Raw genomic sequence first — 14,051 nt, 5'->3', positions numbered from 1 at the left:
ACGTTTTGCTATGCAGTGTATTGTGTTGTGGGTGGGATTATATCTTGGGAGAGTGAAAGAGTGTCGGTGTCATATCTGATACCCCAATGAGCTGGTCAGATCTAAGCAAGTGAGAATGTTGACGAGGTATAGATCACAAAGATAGGTGTGTAAAAGTCGAAACCGGGATTCAGCTCCACGGATGTCCTAGACTTTGGTGCACTACTCTACTTGCTGCGTGATATCTGTGCTGAGTATTCACCCTAGCAATAGCAGCCAAGACGGGGTATGTGATCTGTCTTGAGAGCTTTTGAAGTGGGAAGATGGAAAAAAGAGCGTGATGCGTTGGTACGTTGGGCGTGAGACGTGAAACGTGATTTGGCGTGAGATTCGTTGGTGGACTAGAAAGTATCGATACGATCAAGTATACAGACGATATTTGGATGGTGTATAAGATGAAGATGTCGAGATTGGGATGGTATGGGATGATAGTCAAGCACGGATCGTATAGCTGATACTTGTCGAGGTGAAAGTGAAAGTCAAGTGTCGGATAGATGGATAGTCGTTCCTTTGACCCTGTGTCCTATGGCTCTATATCCTATATCACCTGAAAAGTCTAGACTATCGCACTTGCACTTGACACCGAGAGACGTGGCTGAGTTTGGATGTTGGTCGTCAATGCAAGTCGAAGAGTACTGTGTATGTGTAACAAGATGAAGCAAGCATGCGAGGAGGGTATGAATATGGGATTATGGATTTATGAAACGCGTCTCATTTCGACTGCACTTGCACGAACGAACAAAAAAGACGCCTGGTCCAAGTGCAGGTTGGTCTAAATGTGGACTTTTGTATGGGGTTACCCTGAACACATTACGAGAGCCCACGTCCATGTAGGTTCATCTCATGACTGACTCTACTCATGCTCAGCGATATTAGTATATAACAGATACATCTCAGCAAAGTACTTGTACTCACATCCGACCCAGGCAAGGACGACCATGCACAAGCTGTGAGGTGTGGAGCATAGAGTGCTAACAATGTTTTGCTAAGTATAATTCTATATCCATTTTATTGCATTTCCATTCTGGCTAATACTATATACAATTTCAAATCAATCATATTCTATCCGACCTAGCAAATATTCATGTATATATCGTACTTGTATCGTCCATCATCCTACTCGTACTACGTTCAATCAACCTAAATCAACTCCCCCTCTCCCTCAATCATATCTTCACCCATGACCATCTCCCAAACATTAACCCCATCTATGCCCTTATCATTCAACTTATCCCCCACCTTCATCCCTTTTAGTACCTCAACCTGTTCAGCCGTAATCTTCACTTTGCCAAATTCCTCTTCCAGCCCCAACGTGGCCTTTCCATTGGTGCTAGCGCCAGAAACGTTCTCTTCAGGGGAGAGTCCGAGGAGTCGATCAAACAATAACATCCATCTCGTGGAATTACCGACCGTCCAGAAATCCTCTGACGTCGCTCCCTCGTCATTATGCACTTTCTGAGCTTCCTTGTCGAAATCCCCTACCCAAGCTTGAGCGATGGAGTTGGGGTCGGTCTTTCCATCCGCATCCCTTGTTGATCCGCTCAGATCTCTATGGACAGATACCTTCCCTTCCCAAATATCGTATAACAGGTTGGCTACCGCCGATCGATCTCCGGTGGGGACAATCCACCCGTTCTTCCCGTGTTTGACTTGGAGGGGAATACCACCCGCATCAGAGGCGATGATAGGTACTCGCTTGTTGACTGCTTCGGTCACTTTTACTTCGAACCCTTCTCTAGTCGATAACTGAGTGGCCACCCATGCGCCTTGGAGGATACATCCCAGGATGGAGTCACTCGGTGGTGCTCTCACCACAGCTACGTCGTCTCGTACGAGTGCATACTCCTTGGTCCCGAGAGTGTCGTGGAGCTTCTCGTAAATCCATGATCCATCGGGATCATCGACGGATCCATGACCCATTATGATCAGTTGAGGACCACCGTCGACAGGGGGTTTGGCAGAGTTTTCGAGCTTCTTTCGGAATTGAAGGTAGGCAGCGACGAGGTCGTCGATACCTGCAAGCAAGCATCATTATCAATGTCAGCAAATGCACAAGTAACCATCTAATGGGGCTGACAGCGCAGAGCTGTTTTTTCAGGGGTCTGAGACGACCACTCACCCTTGGAAGGATCGAATCGTGCGATTTGACAGATATATCCTCTGTCCCAATCGATGTGCACACCACATTGTTGAAGTGAAAGTTGATTGAAGTATTGTCGGAAGTATCTTACTGATGCTCTTCCGTACGGCTTGTTGAGACCATCCAGAGGGCTAGATGGAATAGGGAAGACTCATCAGCCCGTTTTCACCCATACCATCGACTTGAAGCCCTGAGTCAAGTCAAACACTCACTCAGTCGAAGGAGCCATGTAGAGAACAGGCAGGTTCTCATGTACGTTCTTGGGTACAAAGAACTTGACGGGGTGCTATGTAAATCAAGTCAGATATATCTTCCTGGTATGATCGCACAGGGAGGGAACAGAAACACTGACAGCAAGGAACAAGTCTACATCTTTGATAAAGTCGAACAAGTAGTTCCAAGTCCTGTGTTGCATTGTTTGGGGATCATCCGTGAGATCAGATTGGACTGTACGTCAAGCGTGTGAGCTATTCATACCCATTGACATAATAAAACAATCGAGCTCACTTTGAATATGAGATCTGAAGATGATCTTGGCATCTGGTCGTTTCTTCTTGATGATCGGGATAAGAGCGGTGACTAAACATCAAAACATTGAACACATCAACATCGCTCCTAGCAACTGGACTCATAGCAGGTAGTGACTCACGTTGAGGATCATCAATGACGATGATAGAGGCGTCAATCGCACCGTTGGTCCAGAATGATTCGTCTATACTCAGCAGTATTAGCCCTCGCTTGAGTATCATGACTGAAGATACAGATGGGGTTGATCGTCAACGTACAGTTCTGCTCGGTCCAAAGCTCGAACCATTTCTTATCCTCATCTGTCAGATCCATATTTTGAGGGGCAACCCCTTGAAGGACGTTATGGAATTTACGCTTGGTAATGTCGAATACGGTTGGGTGACCTTCTGGGACGTACCTGCGGGTACATCCTTGGAGGTGAGCCGCACACTCGAGTACTGTTGGATGAGTACAAAGTGATATGATGGGAGGCGATAGCTTTGATACTCACCACTTGACGTTCAATCCGACCATCTTCCAAAGTCTGATCATAGCGTGTCTCATCAGAGCGACACCACCACCTATCGACTCTTATATCAGCTGACCACCTTGGCGAGGTTCAGGGGAGAAGGAGAAATTCAGCTTACCTTGAGGAGTAGCGGAGAAGAAGGAGATGGATATGTTGTTCTTATTTAAGTGATCTGCCAGAGCGGTGAATCTGTTCCAAAGCTGAAACAAATCTCATCAGCTCGTACCATCCGGAATCGCAGAATCGGCATGTCCATTCCACTGGGATGGACTTATGTGAGAAGGAGGAGACAAATACCCACGGCATCACTTGTACTCTGTTTGTATTGGAGGATACTACAAAGTTTGACCTGACCATTACAGTCCACTTGGACCGAGTGGTCAGTCGGGTCCACATCGGCGGTAGTAGCTGAGTGAGTAGCTGGATGAAGGTGTTTGACACCGGCGCTGATAGCTGCCGTTGCGCTTGCTGAGGTGGATGGTGCGGGGAGTTTGGTGAAGATTGAGGTGGATGGGTTGACGAGGATGCTGAATACGCAGAAGTGATTAGCCTGAGCTGAGACCATGGTCTAGTAGTGGTCCACGATCATGATGTATGAACACAAGAGACGGTGCAGGACTCACGGAATGACATCGACGTGTAACCATAAGGTAGAGAAGAACTGTACACCTTCGTGGCCTTTGAATTCTTTGGGTACAGGTTCGGCGACAGCTACCATTCGGACCTACAAGATGGGTACGGTCGATTAGCTTGCACTCATGCAGCGGGACTGAAGTATCTCCATGATGTTCACAGCATCTACATCGAGAATTGATCGCTTGTATTCAATGATCCCCACATAGCCCCACACCTCGACTCTGTATACTCTCCCTACATGTTGGACAAGACAGATGTATAGCGGAAGACACTCACATTCATCCCCTTATCAGTCTGAATACTCCTAATCAGCCCCAACACCTCCCTCCCAATCCGTTTATTCTCCTCTGCCAACTCCTCCCCCTCTTTACCAAGGGTATAATACCGAGTGTGGAACGTCTCTGACTCAACCACACCCGTCCCATCATGCAGTACTGCGGAATACTCCAGCTCCCTCCCTGGATCGCTGCCATCCGGTTTACGTTCGGATGGTTGGGGGGAGAGGGAGAGTCCGAGACCTAGGAAGATATCTTGGATTTGGGTTGGGTGACGTTTTGAGGAGACTGATAACTTTCGGTGTGGGGACATGGTGGTGTGTTGTGATAAGACAGTGTAGTGGGGTTCAAGTTACGTTATGATATGATATGATATGGGTGGGGTGATTGATGAAATGATTTGATTTGATGAAGAGGCGATAAACAGATATAATGAGGATGGATGGTTATCTATATATGAATGATAATTATCCGATTGCAGAGACGACGATCTTTTCGACGATGACTCGTTCTAGTCGTGTTAAAAGGAAGAAAGAAGTACGTATATATATATAGTCGGTCGATCACTCTTTTATACCCGCTGTATAGCTGTGCAATGATATGCATTTATATCATGGAAACTATCGTACTGTACGCAATTGCAGACGCATGATCACCCGGCATGTCCTTGGCGCACCTCTGCTCAATGGTACTGTTGAAACGTTCATCCTCCTTTTCACCCTCAATATGCGATATCTTACCGCATGCAAATGCATCTCATACCCTACATGCTCCAACATCTCTCACAGATCCCTATTGACAAGACCCAAATAGATGGGATAGACAGACTAACCGTGAGAAAATGGGTTGATTATAGTGAGACAAACAACCAAATACAAAACATGAGCTCGGTCGGGGTTCGGACAATCTTACTTGGTTGGTACTGACGTCATTACCACCCCATCTGTCCCACGAGTGCCGATTGAAGCGGAGATGTCCGTCAGATGTACCACCCGGTCATGGCGGTTATCTCATCAAACACGCCATTCTTGCCACCACCACTCATTCCTCATTCCTTTCTTCATCTGTATCTATATACAATGCAACTATCAATCAAATCATTACTATTCTTCATCTATCTCACTCTACTCACCGCCTCAGCGTATCAACTATCACTAGATAATATCAATATGGCTCACAAAGACGGTAAGTCCCTTGTATCAAGGTAGAGCCCGCTCCACATGACAGCGGAATAAGTTGGAGTAGCAGGGAGCAGGGTGGTCACTACTCCAATTTCTCACGCTCAAGTATCGATCATGATACTACTCATAACCCTGATCGCAACTGCCGCTTTTCACTCTCAAAGGATGCACGGATAAACTAATACTAGTGTTCGCAGTCATCGTTCAATTCAAGAAATCGTCTTCTTCCGAAGAGAGACAAAAGATCATTGATGATCTCAAAGCCAAAGGTGGGTCAGAACTTTCACCCGGTGAATTATCGCAGAAGATGCTGAGTTTGAGTGTGCTAATCCTTCCGGTCCGGGATGATGTACAGGAGCAACTATCGTTAAGGATGATAACCTCAATTCGAAGAGTGAGTATCTTACCTCCCATCTCTAACTCCTTTATTCACCCTGAACTGTCTATCCCCGCCGAATATCCTTTTCCGCCGGTCACCGTCCAGCCGTGGCCCTTATGATGTGTCTTTTATTCTATGTGCTGATGCTAATCAAATCATTTGATAGTCCTCCCATTCATAACTGTGTCTCTCTCTGCGTCGGACTTTTCAACCCTCCAAGCTGACTTTGGAGGTGATCACGACGTAGTTGAGAATGTTGGTGAGTGATGTCTTTCCATTTGAGCATAAGCCCCCTTTATACTGGCATAACACTACTGTCTTCAGTCCTGAGGTATTGGTGTGGTCATGACGATTAATGCTGATTGCCCTTCTCTCATGTAGAGGCCGACCAGGTCGTCACTACTCAATAAATCGCTTCCTCTGCCAACCCCAGCCCAACACCGCGAATGGGACTGAAAGAAGGAGCTGGATCAGCCTTTGACGATATTCATGTCTTCAGCTAGATCAGGCGAATGATTGTATGCAAATGTATTTTTGAAACCTGCCATGATCGTGGTCTATCATCTACTTGTATTTGGTACAACATCAATAATCACGACGTATGGGTCTATACTAATTATAGAATCTATCACTGAATTCTGATAACAAGCGGATTCCCAAACACTCATACACCATTCCCCCCACCTTGTTGTGTTGCACAGACATATCTGTATCTCTCGATACTTATATCTCGACCGACATCTGTCTCAAATGGAAAGATCCCCTTGCCACATCGTCTGGTTCTTCTACCTTCTACATCGCTCACTCATCATCTAAATGCTTATAATAAAACACCGTAGCCCTCTTCTCGGACTTATCAGGCGGCCAGTGGAACTTGGGCAGTACGCCTAGCTGTGTCCATCCGCACGAACGATAGAGCTTCTCGCCGAGGGAATCTTGTTCTGTGTCGAGCATCTGTGGTGGGCGGAATAAACAGATCAGCGGGCAGAAATTAATGTTAAGGTCCATCGTAATGTGGTATCGGATAAGTACAGACAAACGGTCTAACTCAATCGATACACAGCCATGAGAGCAGACAGAAGAGTGAAACTTGACTTACACAAGTAGTACTTCCCCACCTCCTCGCCTCCTCCTCCAAAGCTCTTAATAAACCCTTCCCAATCCCCCGTCCACCATACCGCGTATCAACTAACATCTTCTTCACCTCGCTCCTGAACGCTCCGTTCGGCATACTCGCAAACTGCAGCTGAACACTACCGACAATCTCAGAGTGTGTTGTGAAATTACCCTCCATATCGATTGATTCCTTGGTTGGTTCAGAGGGTAGGAGACGCGCTACGAACATTACGATTCCCCCTGGAGGGGGTGGGAAGGAGGGGGCGGAGGAGGGAGGGATGAGGAGTGGGGAGATGGAGTTGAATAGCTTCAGGGAGTCTGTGAGGGTATAGGGATGGGTGAAATATGTTGAGATGTCGAGGGACATGTGTTGGTGGACTATTGCTGAGAGACGGGGGGCGATGAGTGGGCTGAAAGGGGGGTAGGTTAGCTTATCGTCGGATGGACCGGAAGTTCAATTTCCTTTCTTTTCGTTTCTCTTCTCTTCGCCCGAGAATATCTTATCAAGAATACAGTATAGTGATCCTTATTCTACCAGAGTGGTATTTGATGAGAGTCCAGATACAGTATCACTCACACTTCCTCGGCTGATACCTTCTCAATGACCACCCTAGCCCTCCTGGCTATCTCCTGTGAAGTAGGGTTCTTAGATCCCACCGGAGGGATCTCCGAGACGAGATGATGCTTCTCCATTTTGGTCATCCTGATTATGGATGGAAGCGTATTGAAGGGAAAGGGGATGGGAGTGGGATATCGAGTATATCAGTTATTTATACTTTATGAGGTATGAAGTATGACTCGTTGTTGCTTGACTCGAGAGGAGAGGGGAGCTCATTACTACTACTAATACTACTACTACTTATCTTTTCCGTCTAGTCGGACTGGTAGTGCGGTACTAGAATCGGCGACCACCGAATACCAAACCACGTGATGAGCTCACACTAAAGTTAAAAAAAAAGTCATTCACGTTTCATGTTTTCATCATCGGGATGAATGGGTTCTACTCGTAGAATAAGATTTGAATTTGAATAGTGATGTGTCAAGATGAGCTCAAGATCGTATGTATGCATCAGGATGACTATATATCTATGACAAGAAGAGAGAGATGCATGAATGCTTTGTGGGTGCATTGATGTATATATATATCGTAGCGATGGTGACAAAGGAGAAAGGAGCGGCGAGTATCAGGGGCTGTGCACGGTGTCGTCGTATATATTCACATATCATACAACGTTTGGATTTCGACTGAATAGTAGTGCAACACGATTTGACACTTTCTTCACCTCCTTTGTATTTGTATATCTCATTCTCTCATTCTCATTCTTTTTTCTCATCTCTCTCAAAATAGCATACCTCATAGCATCATACATAGTATACTTCATCGCACCGTTGACCTCACACTATTAACGATATTCACGTTTTCCATTTCATCTTATTCCCACGACCCTACGACATACTCTTACGATCACGATCGAACGATACCAGCCCAGCTTCACAAACATAGTATCTCTCACAAAACGAAGGAAACTCACATATCACTTCGTCCCTTCGTTACCATTGAACAAGTAAATAAATTATACAAGACACACATACCTCTTCCTTTCGACACTACCTTGAAAAGTGAAACATGTCCCAGCAACAGTCCCAATCAGCTACTGCTCGTCCCTCCGGCTCAGGCTCAGCTTCAGCATCTGCATCGGGTAATCGAAATTCCACTTCTATATCCATCCCCGCCACTGCCGCTGCGGGTGGGATCACTGTTACTCAACCTCCTTCGACGGCTAGTGCGAGTTATTATAAGATTGCGAAGGATAGTTGGATTACGTTTGGGTGGAATATCACTAGTGTTCTGTGAGTGTGTATTTTTCACATCTTTGGAGGTGGTGTTTTGAGATTGATGTTGTTGGGGTTACAACCGACATCAAAATCTTCCAGAGAATCAAGCTGACTTATGACTTGATTACTGTTTTTCCTTCTTGACCGCTTGTCGATTCATCATCGACGTACTCGAACAATCAACACTCACCCACCTCGCAATCCCCTCGCCCCATTCAATATCGCCATCCTATCCCTCCCCTTGAACTACGCAGCGTCCAACCCACATCCCTTACAGTCCTAGCCTCCTGCTCAGCAAACGGCAACGTCTACCCCGTTGGCCCCAGCCCCACCGGCTCCGGCTCCACCAACGCCTCCAACGCCAACGTCTTCCCTGGAAATACAACACAAGTCGTATGGAACCCCTACGATTGGGAACAAATACCCGGTCAAGTCCCTTTCGCAGAGGCTACGTACGTGCTCAAGATTTTTGATGAGAGGGGGGACGGGTCGGCCGTTAAGGGGGGTTATCTTAGTCCGTATGCGGGAACGAATTTCATGATGTATCGTCCGGGGGGGTATACGAGCTTGTCTGGTGAGTTGTTGTTTGGTTTGAATGTACTCAGGGGTTCTGGGAATAGTACGAGGAGGAGGATGTGGTTGGTGGGATATCGTCATTGCCGTCAAGACTTCATCCTTGTGGGCGGACAGGGGAGTGGAGAAGTGAGATAATGTTGGAAGAGCGACATACGGATATTGGGATATTTGCTAATACTCCGTGTTATCTTACAGACGGCTGGACCTGCTCGACATGCTCAAGCGCATTCGAAACTTTCTCTCAACCTGCTCATCTGGCTATATTCACTAGTCTGTTGATTACCGTCCTGACTGCTTGGGGAATACTGCGAAGATAATTTGGGGTAGGTGGAAGAGGTGTGATCGTCACACTAGCTGGGAGGAATGGGATGCCGGAGACGAATTGGAGAATGTTACGGCTTTGATTGGTATGGCTGTTCATTATTAGTGATTGTGTGTAATATAATATGGACTTTTTCTCTTTCTCACGTTGCATGGGTGCTCAATGGTCCTTCTATATTTTGTGTGGTATGAATATTCCTCACGTATCCTTTGGTTGATGAATGACGATCATACTCTCCATATCCGTCGTCTCTAAACAGACAGAGGGAAAGGAAGTTGCCAATGACAGCGAGTACTCTCAGATTGTGCACTGAAATATCCCCTGTCATGATCCGCTCGGTGATGAGCTCGGTTCCGATATCGCTTCCGACGGAAATAGCGTAATTGTTGACAATTCGACATAGCTTGCATCGCTCGCCCACTGTCCAAGAATAGATTAAATATATATACAGTATGCAGGTTCGACTTCAGACTGCTCTACAACACAGTCTGACTGCAAGCTCACTTGACCGCACCAAGGCTTAAAAGACTCATCGTATATAGCAGCACCCGCAATTATGCCGGAAGAACATGGAGATATCCCTCCACCACCTTATCAGCGCCATGCAACTTCCACTTCCGCATCCTCTCATGGAGCAGGCAGAATGATAGGTAAGTAATGATCTATCTGGGAAGAGTGGCAGCTCATGAAGTGCATCATATCAGATCCATACATATTCACCTCGCCGACTAGTGCGATCCTCGACTCGTCCGCATCTTGGTCCAACTCCCGCTCCAATGGTAATGGGAAGATTGAGCTCTCCATAAATATCAAGGAGGATAAATTCCCAGATTTGACCTATGGAATCACACCCACCGTTAAAGAATATGCTGCAGAGAAAGATGCGAGGAGGGAGATACCGCCTTCGAACATTGTGGTGTTTTATCTGGGTACGGAGGGTGAGTAATCCAACAGACATCATATATCAACATCTATTCTTTCCTGTTCCTCTGTACACTCGACTTCTTCTTCGTTGCGGCATATCTCTGACACTCATGTTTGTGAATAGCGAACCTCATACCTCTTCGTCTAATCGCTTTGAAAATGATAAAATCCCATTCCCACCGCGTACGAATCTCCACCCAGGAAACACATCGAGATACTATACTCCAGTTCCAACAGAGGCTTGATGGGCTTAGAGGGCGAGATGGGGAAGAGTTGGAAGGGAAATTGGAGTTTTACGATGTTCTTGCGGGACCGAACTTCAGTCTGAAGAGCTGGGCGGATGGTGAGTTTGTATTCATAACTCTAGATCCGGATGATACTGTCCATGCACGTGGAAGGGTTTTGCTTTCCAAAACAGATTGCATGGCGGCCTGACTCAAAGACTATAGACCCCCAGCAGATGGAATCTACCCTTCGAAGCTTCTACAAATCCACCTACCTCCCCAACTCGTCGACCGGCGCACCATTCGCTGCCGATTTGATCATCGCTCATCCAGATACGTTGGCACATGTCCACTTGGGCGAATTGTATGGTATACCCGTACACATCGTTTCTGGTAGGTTTAATTCATCTTACATCCCGCTCTTTGTTGAGATTGTGGATGGTAATGACAATTCAACAGATAAACCAATCTCACCTACAATCTCCATCGCTCACCCCTCGTCAAACCCCATTCAGTCGAATGCCGGAGAAGGACTAACGAATTACCTAAGCTACGCTTTGGTGGATAATCTGTTGGTTCTTCCTCATTGCTTAAACTGATCAAGAGAAAGAGATAATAGCTGATCACACGGTGGGAGGGGATAGGATATGGCAAAACCTAGGTAGAGCGATAAAAAAGAACTTCCGTCAAGTACCCCTTGGTCTGGAGTATCTGGGCGAATATACTGGACCTGGTATTGTGGATAGGCTGAAAACCACAATAGGCTGAAAATCCCTATTACAAACCTATGGGATGAGGGGATATTGGGCAGACCGGATGATTGGAGGGAGCATATTGGTATGTCGGATGAGCTGCATATAACAGCAACGTTTCACCTCGCAGGGTTTCAGGCTGATGGTGGTTTGGTATAGATATTGCTGGATTCGTATTTGACGACTCAAAAGGTTATAGACCAGACGAAGGATTGCTGGGGTTCTTGAAAGATGCTGGGAAGGTAATCTACGTGAAGTGAGTGAATCGCATTCTCTCAATTGGGTACTGTCGCTCATACCGACTTATAAAGTCTGGATCTATCGACTGTCGATCACGAACTGAGGGAGAATGTCGGTAGGTATCATAACCTCAATAATGCTGGTTTGACTTGACTTGCTAATTGTCTGCACTATCAGTAAGTGCTCTCACTGGCGGGATGAAGAAGATGGGATATGGTGCGATTTTGAGTATCAAGGGGATGAGTACTGCTGGAGAGATGCCTTCGGAGGTGTTTATCTTGGAAGGTCGGTGTCGAACCTCCTGCTCTGCCTTGTGTGTGATCAGAGAAAACATGCTGATTGTTGCAACTGAATAGACCAAAATGCTTCGTCTTGGTTGCTCGGGAATGAGAAAGTATCGGCGGTGATCTACGATGGCAGTGGGTGTTGACCCTTATTTCACTTCTCGTTCTTCGAGACACTGATGGCTGAACATTTTGTGAAGATCTTAATATCGCGTCCTTGACGATCAATTACTCGATACCTTCCATCACAATCCTGGTTTCAGGAGACGAGTAAGTCGACCGTCCCAGCGACTTCATGCAGTGTACTTCTGCTCATCTGGCCTATATCCAGCTTCTGGTCTAATCGTCTTTTCCAACTTGGTGCTTTCCCCCGTCCAATCCCCATTGAACAAGTGTCCGTGGAATTTCTCTCGGTAGCTCTTGACGAAGCCTTGTCTTCAGAGATCAAAGCGAATCTGAAAGAGCTAGCGGGGAGTCTCAGTTCTGAAGATGGGGTACAGAAATCTGTCGAATCAATACATCGTCATCTACCATCATTGAACATGCGGTAAACACATCTTCAAAAAGCTATCCTTCAAGGCTGATGACTGTGATGTGATGGGGGTGTGGGATTTAGATGTGATATCGCTCCTGGACACGCAGCGACATTCTATCATCCCAAATTTTGCCTGCTCTTATCGGGAGTCGTAGCTGGTGTTCTGGCGGAAGAGGGCAAGTTGGAGTATAGTGATCTAGCTTTGAATCGTGCGTCCATCCTCAAGCACGAGGTATGTATCCTGGAAAGTCAAGCTGATGTTGGTGGTGCCATAGGTCCAAAGGAATATGCATCGACTCAAGCGGACTCGGACCCGATTATTGGAGGTGCACAAGCTTTCTTTATGGCTTTGAGTAACTCTGTGAAGAGCGTTAGACACCTGTTCAGCGAGAAGGTAAGTTATATTCTGGTTGTGACTTTCGTTGTTCGTTTTGGATTGATACGTTCACTGGCTGATTGTAAAGTTATGATAGCCTCCCTCGAGAGAAGTTGATATTTCTTCTCAGCAACAATGTGAGCATTCTCAATCCCCACCTGTCCTATCTCTTCTCCTAGATCACCGGTGTGTCGGGGCTGACTATAAAATATGAACTGTAGACTCGATATATAACGAACAGTTCCCTTTGGTGGATACTGTTACCGGTCCAGGGCCAAAGCCCATCACAGATTTCAAGTCAGGCATGAAAGAGGCTCGACGTGAGATGGTTGAGGGAGTGAAGGATGGGGTAAAAGGGTTCGTTAATGGTCCGTTGGATCCTTTGAAGAGGGGGGTGAGTGATTATGTCCTGATTATCCTTATGCGATGAATGATGGCTGAGTGGAGTGTGGACTGTGTTATAGAATTTGGTCGGAGGCGTATTTGGTTTAGTGGGAGGAAGTAAGTATTCGCTGTACTCCCTTGCTCCATACTCTCCATTGCTCTTCTTACAATAAAAACGGATAATCCTAATGAGAACTCTGAAGGTATAGGCCTAGTGACCAACCCCCTCTCAGGCGCTATCCGATCCCTAGAATCCACCACCCGAGGAATCTCATCGGAACTTTCCAAACCGAATATTTATAAAACGCGGCTTGCTCCCACAGCTGCATCCTCGCCTGCCGACGTGCTCAGGAAACCACGGGTGGAGAGTAGTAAGGCCGAGAGTAAGTTTGTTAGTGGGGAGAGTAGGAAGATGATTCTTAATGCTTGGAGGAAGGTGAGGTCTGAGGAGAGTATTAGGAAGAGGAGGATGAGGAGGGATGGGATATTGCGTGGGGTCGATGTCAGCTCTTTCGGCAGGTCTGAAGGGATTGACATTCAGTATATACGGGGCGGAGGTGGTGAGAATGTCAGGGAAAGTAAGGATAGGGAGAGAGGGGAGGTGGTGGAAGGGTAAAGGTAAAGGGAAAGCGTAGATCAGTCTGAGTCGATCATTGGTATTGGCTAATGTTGTATTGATGTAATGTAAATATTGGAGTTTGGTATGGTATAGATGCGTGAAATGCAATGTTATCATCTTATGTAGCTGCTTCATCGTCCAACAAGAGTGTCGGATGGATTTGCGGCTACACAGCGC

General features: G+C 46.5%; 5 protein-coding genes across 5 annotated transcripts; 3 read left to right on the top strand and 2 right to left on the bottom strand.

Annotated features, from left to right (window-relative positions):
* Positions 1–1,179: 1,179 nt before the first annotated feature.
* On the bottom strand, positions 1,180–4,439 carry I302_108500 (uncharacterized protein; the record flags this gene model as incomplete). Its single annotated transcript, XM_019193730.1, has 12 exons — positions 1,180–2,054; positions 2,159–2,310; positions 2,392–2,465; positions 2,532–2,626; positions 2,687–2,758; positions 2,829–2,891; positions 2,965–3,104; positions 3,198–3,267; positions 3,334–3,415; positions 3,517–3,742; positions 3,839–3,939; positions 4,128–4,439. The coding sequence occupies 12 exons, from the start codon at positions 4,437–4,439 to the stop codon at positions 1,180–1,182; spliced, it is 2,262 nt and encodes a 753-aa protein (XP_019043853.1).
* A 766-nt stretch (positions 4,440–5,205) lies between these two features.
* I302_108499 (uncharacterized protein) lies at positions 5,206–6,096 on the top strand (the record flags this gene model as incomplete). Its single annotated transcript, XM_019193731.1, has 5 exons — positions 5,206–5,311; positions 5,505–5,576; positions 5,663–5,701; positions 5,853–5,945; positions 6,068–6,096. The coding sequence occupies 5 exons, from the start codon at positions 5,206–5,208 to the stop codon at positions 6,094–6,096; spliced, it is 339 nt and encodes a 112-aa protein (XP_019043854.1).
* A 391-nt stretch (positions 6,097–6,487) lies between these two features.
* I302_108498 (uncharacterized protein) lies at positions 6,488–7,495 on the bottom strand (the record flags this gene model as incomplete). The annotated part of the gene is made up of 3 exons (XM_019193732.1): positions 6,488–6,640; positions 6,786–7,212; positions 7,380–7,495. 3 exons carry the CDS (start codon positions 7,493–7,495, stop codon positions 6,488–6,490), a joined length of 696 nt encoding a protein of 231 aa, XP_019043855.1.
* Positions 7,496–8,429: 934 nt separating this feature from the next.
* On the top strand, positions 8,430–9,531 carry I302_108497 (uncharacterized protein; the record flags this gene model as incomplete). The annotated part of the gene is made up of 3 exons (XM_019193733.1): positions 8,430–8,653; positions 8,893–9,212; positions 9,410–9,531. The coding sequence occupies 3 exons, from the start codon at positions 8,430–8,432 to the stop codon at positions 9,529–9,531; spliced, it is 666 nt and encodes a 221-aa protein (XP_019043856.1).
* A 561-nt stretch (positions 9,532–10,092) lies between these two features.
* Positions 10,093–13,871, top strand: I302_108496 (uncharacterized protein; the record flags this gene model as incomplete). Its single annotated transcript, XM_065870685.1, has 19 exons — positions 10,093–10,186; positions 10,241–10,474; positions 10,585–10,803; positions 10,910–11,077; positions 11,144–11,255; positions 11,329–11,391; positions 11,448–11,521; positions 11,596–11,692; positions 11,748–11,791; positions 11,854–11,961; positions 12,033–12,095; positions 12,161–12,230; positions 12,292–12,507; positions 12,577–12,704; positions 12,771–12,889; positions 12,969–13,008; positions 13,093–13,265; positions 13,336–13,372; positions 13,459–13,871. 19 exons carry the CDS (start codon positions 10,093–10,095, stop codon positions 13,869–13,871), a joined length of 2,472 nt encoding a protein of 823 aa, XP_065726757.1.
* Positions 13,872–14,051: the final 180 nt, after the last annotated feature.

This window comes from Kwoniella bestiolae, chromosome 7, assembly GCF_000512585.2.
Source record: "Kwoniella bestiolae CBS 10118 chromosome 7, complete sequence".
NCBI classification, from domain to species: Eukaryota; Fungi; Basidiomycota; class Tremellomycetes; order Tremellales; family Cryptococcaceae; genus Kwoniella; species Kwoniella bestiolae.
This window is presented reverse-complemented; position numbering and strand designations above follow the sequence as displayed.